This window comes from Rissa tridactyla, chromosome 11, assembly GCF_028500815.1.
Source record: "Rissa tridactyla isolate bRisTri1 chromosome 11, bRisTri1.patW.cur.20221130, whole genome shotgun sequence".
In the NCBI taxonomy this organism is placed as follows: Eukaryota; Metazoa; Chordata; class Aves; order Charadriiformes; family Laridae; genus Rissa; species Rissa tridactyla.
Genome location: NC_071476.1, coordinates 20,761,451 through 20,779,349, shown reverse-complemented (window position 1 = coordinate 20,779,349; position 17,899 = coordinate 20,761,451). Strand labels below are relative to the sequence as shown.

General features: G+C 52.4%; 2 protein-coding genes across 3 annotated transcripts; both read left to right on the top strand.

Annotated features, from left to right (window-relative positions):
• Positions 1-1,515: 1,515 nt before the first annotated feature.
• Positions 1,516-4,650, top strand: LOC128916085 (protocadherin beta-15-like). The gene has a single exon (XM_054217317.1). It carries the CDS (start codon positions 1,716-1,718, stop codon positions 4,155-4,157), a length of 2,442 nt encoding a protein of 813 aa, XP_054073292.1. The 5' UTR covers positions 1,516-1,715; the 3' UTR covers positions 4,158-4,650.
• Positions 4,651-11,643: 6,993 nt separating this feature from the next.
• On the top strand, positions 11,644-16,649 carry LOC128916355 (protocadherin beta-15-like). 2 transcript variants are annotated; one of them, XM_054217857.1, is made up of 2 exons: positions 11,649-13,976; positions 16,462-16,649. In XM_054217857.1, exons 1-2 carry the CDS (start codon positions 11,668-11,670, stop codon positions 16,517-16,519), a joined length of 2,367 nt encoding a protein of 788 aa, XP_054073832.1. In that variant the 5' UTR covers positions 11,649-11,667; the 3' UTR covers positions 16,520-16,649. The 2 variants fall into 2 exon arrangements, with proteins under 2 accessions (XP_054073833.1, XP_054073832.1); XM_054217858.1 differs by lacking the exon at positions 16,462-16,649 and having other exon boundaries at positions 11,644-14,109.
• Positions 16,650-17,899: the final 1,250 nt, after the last annotated feature.

Below are 17,899 nucleotides of genomic sequence, written 5' to 3'. Positions count from 1 at the left end.
GCTTCTTGATGGGAGGGGAAATCTGTCCCACTAGGATTTCCTGGGTTTGTGTTAGAGCATTTGCATTCTGCTTTCTGCCCTTTCTCCTTCTACTTTGTGAACTGTGTTTGGGCATTGTCTTACCTCTTCCTCTTAAGAAGGACTGTCACTCCATGTATAATATGAGATTGCTTGAATGAAAGCAGTGTGGCACAGAATATTTGGAAACCCTGACACTGTGTTGTGCTTGAGTTATAAACTGTACCATTGTAAACAGGGATACTCTTGTGTGTAAAAATGAAATAAAGAGAACTCTGGAATGCCTTGTGTGAAGACAGTAGTCTTTGTTGAGTTGGGTTTTTTTCTGGGAAAGGTCTGTCAAAGTTTTTCAAAAGGCTGCAATTTTTTTTTCTCATTTTGTCCCTTGCCTGATGTACGTCTGAGTGGGTGCAATTCTTCCATTTGGAGATGAAGCCTAAACCGCATTCAGTGATACTGTGGGGAGCAGGGCTTTGCTGGCAGTCCTGCATGGATCTTTGGGGCACTGAGCTTCTGGTTGCCACAGGGCCTACTTAGATCCAGGTCACAGGAAAGCAGCCCCTACCATAAGAGTGTGAGCAAAAGCTTCTGCAAAGGAGTGAGGTGGGGGAGTGACCTATCCCATTTTCCCTAGAGCGTCACCTGTGGATGGCAGCTGTGAGGTGTTTGAGCACAAAGTGTTTGTGACCTTAAAGGTGTAGGAGTTTCAGAAGATGGATGGCACAAAGACAGCATACATGTTCCTGCCGGGAAGTATTTGCGGGCACAAGAGGACATGGGCAATTACTGAGTGAAATCTGCTATCGGGGAGAGGCTTTGATATCAGGAAATGTAGAAGATTTCATCCATCCCTTCCACAGGGACCAGATAAAAAAGTTAACACCGGAGGCTGGTGTAGCGAAGACTGTTGTAGGTCAAGACATGAATGCTGCACTATCCAGTTAGCCCGAGTAGCATCATGGAATCATTTAGGTTGGAGAAGACCCTTGAGACCATCGAGTCCATCTGTTAAGCTTACATTACCAAGTCCACCACTGAACCCTGTCCCTAAGCACCACGTCCACGGACGCTGGGCGCTTCCGTGGGCGGCCAGTGGTAAGGCTTGACAATCCTTTTCGTGAAGAAATATTTACGAGCGCTGGGCAACAGGGATCGGGGGAAGAGACGGGGCAGCTGCCGGCGCTGCCCGTGTGCTCGGAGTCAAGCGTCGGCCCCGCAGGACTCCCGGCGCTCCTGCGCTGCGATTCCCTCGCCGGCGCCTTGTGCGGGCGTCCTTCCGCGGAGCCCCGAGGCGGGCGAGCGGCCGGAGCCGCGCGTGTGCGCGCGGGCCCGAGTGCCGGTGCGAGGCGGCAGCGCGGGCAGCGGGCGGCGGCGGGCGCAGTCCCGCCGCGGGCCGCAGGGTGGTGCTCCCGGCCAAGGCGGCGCCGAGCGGCTGCGGGCGGGGAGGCGGCCCAGCCCAACCCGCCGCTACACAGCCCAGCCCAGCCGAGCCGAGCCGGGCAACAGCGGCGAGCGGCGGCGAGCGGTGCCCCGTGCCAGCGGCTGCCGGGCCAGGGCGGCCGCGCTCCGTGCCGCCATCCGGAGTCGGCGAGAGGGAGGCCGCCCGACCGCCGCCCCGCCGCGCTGCTGCCGGGCGCCGCTCTCCGCGGAGGAGTGCGCGGGCGATCCGCGAGACGGAGGCTGTCCGCCGGCCCGAGATGGCGATCGCAAGGCAAGTGCTTTGTCTCTGTGCTTTCCTCTCCCTGCCGCTCGCTCGCTCCGAGCCCATCCGCTACTCCGTAGCCGAGGAGGCGGCGAGCGGCTCCGTGGTAGCCAACGTGGCGGAGGACGCGGGGCTGTCCCCGGCGCAGCTGGCAGCTCGCGGCGCCCGCCTGGCCTCGGAGGACGGCCGGCAGCACTTTCGCTTAGACCCCGCCACCGGCCGGCTCGTCGTGGCCGAGAGGCTGGACCGGGAGGAGCTGTGCGGCCAGTCCGCTACGTGCACGCTCCCCTTCGAGCTCCTGCTGGCAAACCCGCTGCAGTTCTTTCGGGTGGAGGTGGCCGTGGAGGACATCAATGACCATTCCCCCATTTTCCCGGAGGAACGCGTTACTATTAAGATCCCGGAAACGAGCAACCCTGGCTCGCGTTTCCCTCTGGAGGGTGCTTGGGACCTGGATGTTGGCAGCAACAGCATCCAGGCTTACAGCATTTCTCCCGGGAACGAGTACTTTAGCGTCTCTTCTGGGAGTCGGAGTAAGGGTGACAAATATGTCGAACTGGTCTTGGAGAAGGCTGTAGACAGAGAGGAGGAAGGAGAGGTGGTTTTCAGTCTCATTGCCATGGATGGGGGCTCTCCTCCCAGGAGTGGGACCACACAAATCCACATTGTTATTTTAGATGCAAATGACAACGCTCCTGTCTTCACAGAGGAAGGATACATTGCGCAGGTTTTGGAAAATGCGGCTGTTGGCTCAGTGGTCCTTAGAGTGACAGCTATTGATCGGGATGAGGGAGTTAATGGGGACATCACCTATCAGTTCAGGCAAGCAGTGGGACAGAGCAACTCAGCATTCACAATTGATCCTACTAGTGGTGAAATTAAACTCACGAAGCCTCTGGACTTTGAGGTGGCAGAGAATCATGAGCTCAGTGTGCGGGCCACAGATGGCGGTGGCCTGTCAGCTATCTGCAAGGTGTTGATGGAGGTGGTGGACGTGAATGACAATGCACCTGAGCTGGTGGTCAACTCCTTCAACAGCCCCCTCCCCGAGAACGCATTCCCTGGAACAGTGGTTGCCCTCTTTACTGTCAGGGACCAGGATTCTGGTGCGAATGGGAAGATCTCCTGTGCCCTTGAGGACCAGCTATTGTTCTCCCTGCGTCTGGCCTATAAGAACTACTATGAGCTTGTCACCGTCAATGCTCTGGACAGGGAGGAGTCGGCACGGCACATCCTCATTGTCACAGCAGCAGACGCGGGGTCACCTCCTCTCACAACCACCCAGACCTTCACGGTGGACATCTCTGATGTCAACGACAATGCACCTGCCTTCAACCAGACATCATACACGATGTATGTGCATGAGAACAATGTCCCCATGGTGCTTGTTGGAGCTGTCAGTGCTGCAGATGCTGATGTGGGGCCCAATGCCAAGGTGACATATTTCCTGGCACCATCCCATCCCACAGAGCAGCCTCCCTGCTCCTGCATCTCCGTGAACTCTGAGAATGGGCACGTGTTTGTGCTGCGGCCTCTGGACTATGAGCAGGTGAAGCAGATTGATGTGCTGGTGAGTGCCTCCGATGCCGGATCTCCTCCTCTCAGTGCCAACGTCACCGTCCACCTTGTTGTGGTGGATGAGAATGACAATGCGCCTCTGGTGCTGTACCCATCACAGGACAGCGGTCCACCATCCAGCGAGCTGGTGCCTGTATCAGCTGAGGCAGGGTACCTCATCACCAAAGTGGTGGCTGTGGATGCAGACTCGGGACAGAACTCGTGGCTCTCATACCACCTGCTGAAGGCCACCGAGCCCGGGCTGTTTGTGGTGGGTGCCCAAAGCGGTGAGGTGCGGCTGAAGAGGCCAGTGACAGAGAGGGATGCTGTGAAGCAGAAGCTAGTTGTTGTGGTGCGAGACAGTGGGAAGCCGCCATTGTCAGCCACTGCGTCACTGAGTGCACTCCTGCTCAATGACTTCTCAGACGTGCGCCTACCGCACAGCAGCCTGGCCACGGAGGATGAGAGTGACTCCCTGACAACCTATTTAATCATTTCCTTGACCTTTGTCTCACTCCTCTTCCTCGCATCCATGACAGCCTTCATCACTCGCAAGGTGTGCAAGAGAAAGGAGCTGAAGGCAGGGCACGTGCTTTATGGTGCTGGCAACTTGCAGAGCAGCCTGGCTGATGCAGCCACAGCAGGGACCTTGCCCCATGCCTATTGCTATGAGATCAGCCTCACAACGGGCTCTGGCAACAGCGAGTTCAAGTTCCTGAAGCCCATCCTCCCCAGCCTGCCACCACAGCAGTGCACCACGGTTGGGGGCACCCACGATGAACAGGATGTCCCCCGTGGCCCCATTACTGCAGAGGACATGGCACCAGAGAACCCTGAGACCCTCTCTGGAGAACAGTTCAATAGTCTTTCCTTTAACTAGCATGGAGTCAGCACATACAGAGGCTTCATTCATGCCTCACGATAGGAAGGGATCCCTGTTACAGCATGTGGCAATGGTTCCTCCCAGGTTAATCTGCATTTGCAATTGGCATCAGTGATTTCTGCCAAATTCTATGTCAGAAGAAATTTTGTCTCCCCCTCCAAACAAACAAACAAGCAAACAAAGAAACAAAAGGACCTCAAGCCTCCTTCACCCAGGAAATAATATTCTTCAGCTCTGAAATGCTTTGAGAGTGGGGTTAGGTCCAGGGTCACCAGTCAAGTTCTTGTCTCACTTGCTGTTAGGCAAGCTCCTGGCCCTCTTATTCTGTGCTGTAACGCAATGGCAAAGTCAGGCAGACAAATCCCATTGTCCTGGTTTCAGCTGGGATAGAGTTAATTTTCTTCCTAGTAGCTGGTAGCCTAGTAGCTGTGTTTTGGATTTAGCATGAGAATAATGTTGATAACACACTGATGCTTTAGTGGTTGCTAAATCGTGCTTGCACTAAGTCAAGGACTTCTCAGCTTCTCATGCCCTGCCAGTGAGGAGGCTGGAGGTGCATAAGCAGTTGGGAGGGGACAGAGCCAGGACAGCTGACCCAACCTGGCCAAAGGGATAATTCATAGCATATGACATCATGCTCAGCATATAAAGTGGTGGGAAGTGGCCGGGTATCTGAGAATGCTACTTGGGAAGAGACTGGGCATCAGTCCTTTGATAGTGAGCAGTTGTTTTTCATTTGTATCGCTTGTCTTTTCTTGGGTTTTAGTTATCTTTTGGTTGTTGTTGTTACTTTCCTTTAATTATTATTAGCATTTATATTTGTTTTGTATTAGTATTAGTATTTTAATTTTTTATTTCAATTCTTAAACTGTTTTCATATTAACACAAGAGCTTTGTCACTTTTACTCTTCCAATTCGATCCCCCTTCGCACTGTGGGTGGAAGGGAGGGGCAGTGAGTGAATGGCTGTGTGGTGCTTAGCTGCTGACTGGGGTTACACCATGACACACACGCTCACTGAAATGCATGTAGTTGTCCACCCGGGTCAGAAAAGCAAGGAAGTTGTGAATACTGTGTTACTGTGTGGTGCAAGCAAGGGACTCTTTCTTCTTGGGGTGCTGGATGGCTCTGTCTGAGATGTGTGGGCTCTGTCTGTTTTTCCGTCTGGTCACAATGTCTGTCTGGACAGCCGTTGTGTGCCTGCCTATGCTGCAATAGTGCTTCCCAGTGAAGCAGAGAGTTGCTGCCATCCAGACGCTCTGATCAGGCAAGAAGGGTATTTTCAACCATCACCCACAGATCCCTTTCTGCAGGGCTGCTCTCCAGCCACTCCTCTCCCAATGTATACATATACACAGTACTACTCTATCCCAGGTGCAGAATCTGGCCTTTGGACTTGTTAAATGTCATGCCGTTGATGACTGCACAATGCTCCAATCCATCTAGATCCCTCTGCAAGGCCTCTTTTTCCTTCAGAGAGGGAGCAGCACCTTCCTGTTTGGTATCATCAGCAAAGTTGCTAATGGTACCTTCAACTCCTGCACCCAGATCACTGAAAATAGTATTGAACAGGACTGGCCCTAGAATTGAACCCTGAGGAACACCGCTGGTGACATGTCACCCGCCAGACGTTGCTCCCCTATTCACTGCAACCCTTAGAGCCCTGCCCTTCAGCTGGTTCTTCACCCTGCTGATAGTGAACCCGCTCATCTCACAGTTGAACGACATGTCCAGAAGAATTCTCCAAGGGATGATATCTACAGTCACACAAGAATCCAGGAAAACTACATCCACAGCCTTCCTTCATGCACGGGGCAGGTGACCTTATAATAGAAGAGTGTGGACCTGTTGGAGTGAGTCCAGAGGAGGGCCATGAGGATGGCCAGAGCACTGGAGCACCTTTCCTATGAAGACAGACTAAGAGGGTTGGGGTTGTTCAGCCTGGAGAGGAGAAGGCTTCAGGGAGACCTTATAGAAGCCTTCCAGTATGTAAAGGAGGCCTCCAGCAAAGATGGGAAGGGACTCTTTATTAAGGAGTGTAGCAATAGGAAAAAGGGGAATGGTTTTAAACTGAAAGAGGGGAGATATAGATTAGATATTAGGAAGAAATTCTTTACTGTGAGGGCGATGAGACACTGGAACAGGTTTCCCAGGGAAGTTGTGGATACCCCTTCCCTGTAAGTTTTCAAGACCAGGCTGGATGGGGCTTTGAGCAACCTGGTCTAGTGGGAGGTGTCCCTGCCCATGGCAGGAGTGGTGGATCTAGATGATCTTTAAGGTGCCTTCGAAATCAAACCATTCTATGATTTTATGACATCAAAGCAATTAAACAGGACTTTCCCTTGGTGAACCCATGTTGACTGCGCCTGATGATTGCATTGTTCTTTCAATGCCTTTCAGTAGTACTCAGTATCATCTTCATAATTTTCTCAGGGTCTGAGGTTGGACTAACATGTCAGTAGTTTCCTGGGTCTTCCCTCTTGCCCTTCTTGTAAACTGGAAGAACATTGTCTAGCTTCCAGTCAACAGGGACCGCTCCCCAGTCTCCCAAGGCCTTTGGCAGCTGATCAAGTGGTGTCTTGCTGTAACATGAACTAGCACCTTCAGTACTCTGGGACGAATCCCATCAGGCGCCATGGACTTGTGAACATTCCGCTGATGCATCCAATTCCTGACAATTTCTGTGTCCACCAATGGAAAGTCACTGTTCCTGCATTCGTGGTCCTCTGACTCAGTGGACTGGGCAGCCCAAAGTTCATTTGCAGTATTAAAGATTGAGGCAAGAGAAGCATTGAATGCCTCCTCTTCTTCTTCATCCCTGTCGGTCAGGTTACTGTCTTCAACAAGTATCAGTCTCATGTTTTCTTTAGACCTCCTCTTGATATTGACATACTTTAAAAAGCCTTGCTTGTTGTCTGACACAACGCTGGCCAGTTTCCACTCTAATTGTGCTTTGTGCATTCGTGTCTTCTCCCTGCATAAACAAACCTCAGCTCTGCAGTCTTCCTGCAAAGCCTGACCTTGCTTCCCGAGATCACACAATTTCTTTTTCCTCTTGAGCCCCAGGAGGAGTTCCCTGTTTGGCCAAGCTGGTCTTCTGCCCTGTTTGCTTGACTGTTGACACAGTGGAATTGCTTGCTTGTAGACTGTAACTGTTCAGAGTTGTGAAAACATGCTCATTGCCTTTGGGTGCATTGTAAGGAAACTGCACAAGTTACTTCAAAGGACTTTGTCTGAAGGTAGAATGGAGATAAACTTGGAAAAAGCCCATTGAGTTTTCTCTGATCTTTGTTCCTGAGTTCAGAGGCTTCTTGATGGGAGGGGAAATCTGTCCCACCAGGATTTCCTGGGTTTGTGTTAGAGCATTTGCATTCTCCTTTTTGCCCTTTCTCCTTCTACTTTGTGAACTGTGTTTGAGCATTGTCTTACCTCTTCCTCTTAAGAAGGACTGTCACTCCATGTATAATATTAGATTCTTTAAAAGAAGGCTGTTTGAATGTTTGAATGGCACAGAATATTTGGAAACGTGACGTTGTGTTGTGCTGCAGTTATTAACTGTAAAGCAGGATACCCTTGAGCGTAAAAATGAAATAAAGAGAACACCTGAATGCCTTGTGTGGAGACAGTAGTCTTTGTTGAGTTGTTTGTTGGTTTTTCTCTGGGGAAGCTCTGTCAAAGTTTTTCCAAAGGCTGTGAGCTTTTTTCTCATTTTTGTCCCTTGGCTGATGTAAAGATGAGCGGGTACATTTCTTCAGTTTGGCAATGAGGCCTGTATCGCATTGAGTGTAACTGTGGGGAGCACGGCTTTGCTGACAGACCTGTATGGGTCTTCTGAGCACTGAGTTGCTGGTTGCTACAGGGCCCAGTTAGACCCAGTCAGCGGAAACTGGCCCCCACCCTAACAGGGACCGTGGGTGTGCAAAGGCCTCTGCAAAGCAGTGAGGTTGGGGATAGTGACCTATCCCACTCTTCCTAGAGTGCCAGCTGCAGAGGGCAACTGGGAAGGCTTTGAGCACAAAGTATTCTGATTCTAAATGTTTTGATGGATGACAGCATACATGTTGCTTTGGAGAAGTCTTTCGAGGAGTCCCAGGAGGTTGGGAATTGGTGGATGAAGAACTACTACCAGGGATACGGTTCACTCTCAGGAAATGCAGAGCACTACAGGCATCTGCTCCACAAAGGCCTCAAGAAAAGGATAAGGCCTGAGGACAGGCCGCTGTAGTGATGCTGGCCAGAAGACAGCTGTACAGCGAGGGGTGAATGATATACTCTCCAGCTAACCTGAGAGGAATCATAGAATCGTTTGGTTTGGAAGAAATCCTTGAGACCATTGAGTCCTGCCGTTAACCAAACACTACCAAGTCCACCACTAAACCCTGTCCCTCAGCACCACGTCCAGGGATGGCAGACACTTCCTTTGGCAGCCCGTGTTAATGCTTGGCAATCCTTTTGATGAAAAAGTTGTTCATAATATCCAGTCTAAACTTCCCCTGTCACAACTTGGGGCCATTTCCTCTCATCCTATCACTTCATACTTGGGAAAAGAGACCGACACCTACCTCCTTAAATCTTTCAGGCACAGGCCTGTGCTGTCCTGTGCTGTGTTGTGTGGCACAAATCCTTTGGTGGGAAGATAAACTCAGCTCATTGTAATCGCAGAGGCTGCAGGCAAGTCCTGCTTGGTACTGGTTAGAAAGCCACCTGCAAGCAGGAAGTCCACCTGCCAAAGTCTTTTACTGCAGCTGTAGAAACGATCAATAGAATTGCTTTCTTGCAGGGAAGTCCTAAGATGGCTTGAATGACTGAAACAGGGACACTCTGTCTTTTCTATGACCAGGGTCTGCACGGCATGTTGTGCATGGCTGCAGTTCTTTCATGAAGCTCCTCTGCTCAGGGTTCTCCACATCTACCCTTCCAGTAGGGTGATTATAATAGAGACAGTTGTGAATGACACTTTAGAGAGTGGGCGTGTTTCTCTTGCTGAGATCACAAGGAACCAGCAGCTCCTGGTGTAAAAGTGCTGGTTCTCGGGTCATTCCAGTTCGAAGGTCCAGGTGTCTGATGCAGTTCATAACTGGATGGTTTCTTACAGTTTGTGACCTATGAAAGGGGACATGGCGTTTCCTGCATTGGAGGGCCAGCACACACGGCTGAGCTTTCCCAAGGGGCTCTTTGCAGGTGCCCTTTAGGAAGGAAAACTTCTAGGCCAGGTAATAGACAGCCCTAGCAGAGGGGAGGCTTTTAACCCCCTGGAAACTGCTTTCAGGGACAAGGGAGCACAAGAGAGCTGGCAGATGTTTAAGGATGCTTTCCACAGAGTGCAAGAGTTCTTGATCCCCACATGTAAGAAATGAGGGAAGGAAGGCAAGACACCAGCAGGGCTGAGTAAAGACCTGCTTGTCAGACTAAAGGGCAAGAAGGAAACGCACAGTGTACAGGGACCTTGCCCAGTTTTGTAGGGATGCGGTCAGGAAGACCAAGGTGTGGCTGAAGCTGAACACAAAGTACAATAAGAAGGGCTTCTAGCGGTATGTCAGACAGAAAAGGAGGGTCAAAGAAAGTGTACCTCCGCTGATGAACACGAGTGGCAAACTGGTAACAACAGGCAAGGAGAAGGCTGAGGCAGTCGGCAGCTTTTTTTGCTTAAGTTTTCACTGTCAATCTCTCTTCCCACACTTCTCGAACGGATGGAGCTCGAGGCAGGGACCGGGGGAGCAAAGTCCCTCACGCTGTAAGAGAAGATCAGACCACCTGAGAAACCTGAACATAGAGAAGTCTCTGGGACCTGAGAAGATGCCTTCCGGAGTCCTGAGGGAATTGGCTGATGTGGTTGCTAAGCCACTCTCCATGATATTTGAAATGTCATGGCAGTGAGGTGAAGTCCCTGGTGACTTGAAAAGGGAAACATTGCACCCATTTTTAAAAAGAGTAGAAAGGTGGACCCTGGGAAGTTCCACCTTGTCATCCTCCCCTCTGTGACTGGGAACAAGATGAAACAGATCCTCCTAGAAATTATGCTAAGGCACATGGAGGGCAGAGACATGCATCAAGACAGCCAGCATGGTTTCACCAACGTCAAGTCTTGCCTGACCACCCTAGTGATGTGGGTCAACTTATAGGACGGAATGACTGTATGAGAGGACAAGGGAAGACTAGACTTCTGTAAGGCCTTTGTCACGGTTCCCCACAACATACCTCTCTCTAAGTTTGGACACATTGATTTCATGGATTTGGTGGGTAAGGAATTGTCTGGATGGTCCTATCCACAGAGTCATGGTCAAATCTCAATGTCTGGATGGAGATGAGTGGCGAGTGGTGCCCCTCAGGTGTCCATATGGTGACAAGTCTTGTTTGACACCTTCATCAACGACACAGTGGGATCAAGTGCACTCCCAGCACGGTTGCAAATGGCACCAGGCTGAGTGGTACGGCTGACATGCCTGCAAGGCGAGACTCTGGGCATGCCTTTTGCCTCCCTCGGCCCGCTGCTACGCTGACAGCAACTTCACCGCCGACTGCGTGGACGTGGCCGGCACGGGCACTCTGTGGCCGGCCGAGCGCTACGAAGTGTGCCTGAGCAGCGGCTCGGGGAGGAGGCAGTTCCAGTTCCTGAGGACCGTCCTGTGCAGCCCGCAAAGCAGCGTTGCAGCGGGGCCGGGAAAGAAAACGAAGAACCCCTGTGCAGCTGGCAGGCCGCGGGCGAGAGGGAAGGCGAGGCGGGGAGCACGGCCCCTCTGCCCGTTCAGCCGCCGGACTGGCCGGACGACAGGCGCGTCCATGCGTGAGCCTTGTTGAAACCCGCCTGCCTTCCCCGTCCTCAGCCCGAGACTCCTGAGTAGATGTAGTGCCGTGCTGGGCTGTTACCTGCGTGCTGCCCCTGCGGGGGTTTCCGCCGGGCTTCCCCGGCCGGGGAAGGCGGCTCGATCCCTCCGGGCTGAGACTCCGCCCCACGGTGCTGCGGGAAATGCCCGGCCCCTCTCTCGCCGCCGTGTTCCTGGAAGGGCAGGGAATGGCCGTCCGGGAGCCAAGAGCGCCCACTTGCCGGAGGGCTCTGGGCAACGGGCATCGGGGAAAGAGAGGGGGCAGCTGCCGGCGCGGGCGAGCGGCCGGAGCCGCGCGTGTGCGCGCGGGCCCGAGTGCCGGTGCGAGGCGGCAGCGCGGGCAGCGGGCGGCGGCGGGCGCAGTCCCGCCGCGGGCCGCAGGGTGGTGCTCCCGGCCAAGGCGGCGCTGAGCAGCTGCGGGCGGGGAGGCGGCCCAGCCCAGCCCGTCGCTACACAGCCCAGCCCAGCCCAGCCGAGCCGAGCCGGGCAACAGCGGCGAGCGGCGGCGAGCGGTGCCCCGTGCCAGCGGCTGCCGGGCCAGGGCGGCCGCGCTCCGTGCCGCCATCCGGAGTCGGCGAGAGGGAGGCCGCCCGACCGCCGCCCCGCCGCGCTGCTGCCGGGCGCCGCTCTCCGCGGAGGAGTGCGCGGGCGATCTGCGAGACGGAGGCTGTCCGCCGGCCCGAGATGGCGATCGCAAGGCAAGTGCTTTGTCTCTGTGCTTTCCTCTCCCTGCCGCTCGCTCGCTCCGAGCCCATCCGCTACTCCGTAGCCGAGGAGGCGGCGAGCGGCTCCGTGGTAGCCAACGTGGCGGAGGACGCGGGGCTGTCCCCGGCGCAGCTGGCGGCTCGCGGCGCCCGCCTGGCCTCGGAGGACGGCCGGCAGCACTTTCGCTTAGACCCCGCCACCGGCCGGCTCGTCGTGGCCGAGAGGCTGGACCGGGAGGAGCTGTGCGGCCAGTCCGCTACGTGCACGCTCCCCTTCGAGCTCCTGCTGGCAAACCCGCTGCAGTTCTTTCGGGTGGAGGTGGCCGTGGAGGACATCAATGACCATTCCCCCGTTTTCCCGGAGGAAGTAGTCATTTTTAAGATCCCGGAAACGAGCAACCCTGGCTCGCGTTTCCCTCTGGAGGGTGCTCGGGACCTGGATGTTGGCAGCAACAGCATCCAGGCTTACAGCATTTCTCCCGAGAATGAGTACTTTAGTGTCTCCTTTGGTACTCGGAGGAACGGTGACGAATATGTTGAACTGGTCTTGGAGAAGGCTCTAGACAGAGAGGAGGAAGGAGACGTGGATTTAAGTCTCATTGCCGTGGATGGGGGCTCTCCTCCCGGGAGTGGGACCACACAAATCCACATTGTTATTCTAGATGTAAATGACAATGCTCCTGTCTTCACAGAGGAAGGATATATTGCGCAGGTTTTGGAAAATGCGCCTGTTGGCTCAGTGGTCCTTAGAGTGATGGCTATTGATCGGGATGAGGGAGTTAATGGGGACATCACCTATCAGTTCAGGCAAGCAGTGGGACAGAGCAACTCAGCATTCACGATCGACCCTACTAGTGGTGAAATTAAACTCACGATGCCTCTGGACTTTGAGTTGGCAGAGAATCATGAGCTCAGTTTGCGGGCCATGGATGGCGGTGGCCTGTCAGCAATCTGCAAGGTGTTGGTGGAGGTGGTGGACGTGAATGACAATGCACCTGAGCTGGTGGTTAACTCCTTCAACAGCCCCCTCCCCGAGAACGCATTCCCTGGAACAGTGGTTGCTCTCTTTACTGTCAGGGACCGGGATTCTGGTGCGAATGGGAAGATCTCCTGTGCCCTTGAGGATCAGCTATTGTTCTCCCTGCGTCTGGCCTATAAGAACTACTATGAGCTTGTCACCGTCAATGCTCTGGACAGGGAGGAGATGGCACGGCACATCCTCATTGTCACAGCAGCAGACGCAGGGTCACCTCCTCTCACAACCACCCAGACCTTCACGGTGGACATCTCCGATGTCAATGACAATGCACCTGCCTTCGACCAGACATCATACACGATGTATGTGCATGAGAACAATGTCCCCATGGTGCTTGTTGGAGCTGTCAGTGCTGCAGATGCTGATGTGGGGCCCAATGCCAAGGTGACATATTTCCTGGCACCGTCCCATCCCACAGAGCAGCCTCCCTGCTCCTGCATCTCCGTGAACTCTGAGAATGGGCACGTGTTTGTGCTGCGGCCTCTGGACTATGAGCAGGTGAAGCAGATTGATGTCTTGGTGAGTGCCTGTGATGCGGGATCTCCTCCTCTCAGTGCCAACGTCACTGTCCACCTTGTTGTGGTGGATGAGAATGACAATGCGCCTCTGGTGCTGTACCCATCACAGGACAGCGGTCCACCATCCAGCGAGCTGGTGCCTGTATCAGCTGAGGCAGGGTACCTCATCACCAAAGTGGTGGCTGTGGATGCAGACTCGGGACAGAACTCGTGGCTCTCATACCACTTGCTGAAGGCCACCGAGCCCGGGCTGTTTGTGGTGGGTGCCCAAAGCGGGGAGGTGCGGCTGAAGAGGCCAGTGACAGAGAGGGATGCTGTGAAGCAGAAGCTAGTTGTTGTGGTGCGAGACAATGGGAAGCCACCATTGTCAGCCACTGCTGCACTGAACGCACTCCTGCTCAATGACTTCTCAGACGTGCGTCTACCGCACAGCAGCCTGGCCACGGAGGACGAGAGTGACTCCCTGACAACCTATTTAATCATTTCCTTGACCTTTGTCTCACTCCTCTTCCTCGCATCCATGACAGCCTTCATCACTCGCAAGGTGTGCAAGAGAAAGGAGCTGAAGGCAGGGCACGTGCTTTATGGTGCTGGCAACTTGCAGAGCAGCCTGGCTGATGCAGCCACAGCAGGGACCTTGCCCCATGGCTATTGTTATGAGATCAGCCTCACAACGGGCTCTGGCAACAGCGAGTTCAAGTTCCTGAAGCCCATCCTCCCCAGCCTGCCACCACAGCAGTGCACCAGAGGTGGGGGCACCGATGACGACCAGGATTTCCCCCGTGGCCCCATTACTGCAGAACACTTTGCACCAGAGAACCCCGGGACCCTCTCTGGAGAACAGTTCAATAGTCTTTCCTTTAACTAGCATGGAGTCAGCACATACAGAGGCTTCATTCATGCCTCACGATAGGAAGGGATCCCTGTTACAGCATGTGGCAATGGTTCCTCCCAGGTTAATCTGCATTTGCAATTGGCGTCAGTGATTTCTGCCAAATTCTATGTCAGAAGAAATTTTGTCTCCCCCTCCAAACAAACAAACAAGCAAACAAAGAAACAAAAGGACCTCAAGCCTCCTTCACCCAGGAAATAATATTCTTCAGCTGTGAAACACTTTGAGAGTGGGGTTAGGTCCAGGGTCACCAGTCAAGTTCTTGTCTCACTTGCTGTTAGGCAAGCTCCTGGCCCTCTTATTCTGTGCTGTAACGCAATGGCAAAGTCAGGCAGACAAATCCCATTGTCCTGGTTTCAGCTGGGATAGAGTTAATTTTCTTCCTAGTAGCTGGTAGCCTAGTAGCTGTGTTTTGGATTTAGCATGAGAATAATGTTAATAACACACTGATGCTTTAGTGGTTGCTAAATCGTGCTTGCACTGAGTCAAGGACTTTTCAGCTTCTCATGCCCTGCCAGTGAGGAGGCTGGAGGTGCATAAGCAGTTGTGAGGGGACAGAGCCAGGACAGCTGACCCAACCTGGCCAAAGGGATAATTCATAGCATATGACATCATGCTCAGCATATAAAGTGGTGGGAAGTGGCCAGGCATCTTGTGATGCTACTGAGGAACAGGCTAGACATAGTTTGGTTGGTTGTGAGCAGTTGTTTTTCATTTGTATCACTTGTCTTTTCTTGGGTTTTAGGTTTTTTTTTTGTTTTTATTTTCACTTTCTTCTTCTTCTTCTTCATATATTATTATTATTATTAATATTATTATTATTAATTATTTTATTTCAATTATTAAAGATTTCTCATCTCAACCCATGAGTTTTCTCACTTTTAGTCTCCCGATTCTCTCCCACATCCCACCATGGGGATGTCTAGGGGTGTTAGTGAGTCAATGGCTGTGTGGTGCTTAGCTGCCAGCTGGGGTTAAATCATGACACACGAGCTCACGGAAATGCCCATAGCCCTCGTCCCAGTTCAGAAAAGCAAGGAAGTTGTGAGTACTGTGTTACTATGTGGTGGAAGCATGGGGGTCTGGCTCTTCCCTGGGTGCTGGATGTCTCTGTCTGAGATGTTTGGGGTCTATGTGTTTTGCCTTCTTGTCACGATGTCTGTCTGGACAGCCATTGTGTGTCTGCATATGCTGCACGAGTGCTGTGTGGTGAGGCAGGGAGCTGCTCACATCAAACCCCTGTGGTTGATGTGGTTAGCACCATTCCCACGCGTCCTGTCTCTGGATACAAGGGAGAAGAGATGAGCACCTCCCTCTCTCAGCCTCCTTTTCTCCTAACTAGGCAAACCCAAGTCCTTAGCCACTCCTCATAGGACATTCCTGCCAGACCTGTCACCAGATCAGTTGCCCTTCCTCTGGACGCAGCTGAGTATCTTAGCATCCTCCTTTAATGGTGCGGCCCAGGACCGCACAGAGAACTCAAGATGAGGCCGCACCAACACTAAATAGAGTGGGATAATCACCTCTTCTGACTGGATGGTTTCACTGTGTTTGATGCACCCAAGGATGCAGTTTGCTATCTTGGCTGCCAGGGCCCAACGCTGACACGTCCTGGGCCTGCTGTCAACCAACACCCCCAGATTCCTTTTTGCAGGGCTGATCTCCAGCCACTCCTCTCCAAATTTATACTTGTGCCCAGCATTACTCCATCCCAGGCACAGAATCTGGCACTTGGACTTCTTCAATTTCATGCTATTTATGATTGCCCAATGCTCCAACCTAACTAGATCCCTCTGCAAGCCCCATTGTCCCTTGAGAGAGCGAGCAGCACCTCGTAGTTTGGTATCATCAGCAAAGTTGCTAATGATGCATTCAACTCCTGCATCGAGATCATTGGAAAAATATTGAACAGAACTGGCCTGAGAATTTCACCCTGAGGAACATCGCAGGTGATATGTCAGCAGCCAGATATAGCCTCCCCCAGCCCATTGACTACAGTGCCTCTTTAGCCTCTTCTTTAGCCAGTTCACCATGAACCTGCTCATCTCAGAGTTGGACAACGTATCCAGAAGAATTCTCTGAGGGACAGTGCCTCAAAATGTGCTAAAATCCAGAAATCTACATCCACAGCGTTCCTTCATCCACTGGGCGTATGACTTCATAATAGAAGGACATGGACCTGTTGGAGCGAGTCCGGAGGTGGGCTGTGAAGATGATCAGAGTGCTGGAGGACCTCTCCTATGAACAGAGGATGAGAGAGTTGGGGTTACTCAGCCTGGAGAAGGGGAGGCTCCAGGGAGACTTTAGAGCCCCTTCCAGTCCCTAAAGGGGGCCTTCAGAAAAGCTGGGGAGGGATTCTTTATTGGGGAGCGTAGCGATAGGATGAGGGGTAACAGTATAAACTGAAAGAGGGTAGATTTAGATTAGTCATTAGGAAGAAATTCTTAGAGTGTGGTGAGATGCTGTCACAGGTTTCCCAGGGAAGTTGTGTATGCCCTGTCCCGGGAAGTTTTCAAGACCAGGTTGGGTGGGGCTTTGGGCAACCTGGTCTTGTCTAAGGTGTCCCTGCCCATGGCAGGGGAGTTGGAACACGATGATCTTTAAGGTGCCTTCCAAATCTAACCATTCTATGATTCTATGATATCAAAGCAGTTAAGCAGGACTTTCCCTTGGTGAACGCACGTTGACTGTGCCTGATGATTGCATTGTTCTTTAAATGGCTGTCATTAGTAACCTGTATGATCTTCTCCATAATCTTTCCAGGATCTGAGCATAGACTAACAGGTCGGTAGTTTTCCTGGGTCTTCCCTCTTGCCCTTCTTGTAAATTGGAAGAACATTGTCTAGCTTCCAGTCAGCAGGGACCCCTCCCCAGTCTCCCAAGGCCTCTGGCAGCTGATCAAGAGGTCTCTTGCTGTAACATGAACTAGCTCCTTCAGTAATCTGGGATGACAAATCCCATCAGGCGCCATGGACTTGTGAACATTCTGCTGATGCATCTGATCCCTGACAATTTCTGCGTCCACCAATGGAAAGTCACTTTTCTCGCACTCGCAGCCCTCTGACTCAGTGGACTGGGCAGCCGAAAGTTGATTAGGAGTATTAAAGATAGAGGCAAGAGAAGCATTGAATGCCTCCTCTTCTCCTTCATCCCTGTTGGTCAGGTTACTGTCTTCAACAAGTATCAGTCTCATGTTTTCTTTAGACCTCCTCTTGATATTGACATACTTTAAAAAGCCTTGATTGTTGTCTGACACAATGCTGGCCAATTTCCGCTCTAATTCTGCTTTATGCATTCATGTCTTCTCCCTGCATAAACAAACCGCAGCTCTGCAGTCTTCCTGCAAAGCCTGACCTTGCTTCCCGAGATCACACAGTTTCTTTTTCCTCTTGAGCTCCAGGAGGAGTTCCCTGTTTGGCCAAGCTGGTCTTCTGCCCTGTTTGCTTGACTGTTGACACAGTGGAATTGCTTGCTTGTAGACTGTAACTGTTCAGAGTTGTGAAAACATGCTCATTGCCTTTGGGTGCATTGTAAGGAAACTGCACAGGTTGCTTCAAAGGCCTTTGTCTGAAGGTAGAATTGAGATGGACTTGGAAAAGGGCCATTGAGTTTGGTGTCATCTTTGTTGTTCCTGAGTTCAGAGGCTTCTTGATGGGAGGGGAAATCTGCCCCACCAGGATTTCCTGGGTTTGTGTTAGAGTATTTGCATTCTCCTTTTTGCCCTTTCTCCTTCTACTTTGTGAACTGTGTTTGAGCATTGTCGTAC

Excerpts from the sequence above, each read along its gene's own strand:
- LOC128916085 (XM_054217317.1), top strand. The coding sequence starts at position 1,716 with ATGGCGATCGCAAGGCAAGTGCTTTGTCTCTGTGCTTTCCTCTCCCTG.
- LOC128916355 (XM_054217858.1), top strand. The coding sequence starts at position 11,668 with ATGGCGATCGCAAGGCAAGTGCTTTGTCTCTGTGCTTTCCTCTCCCTG.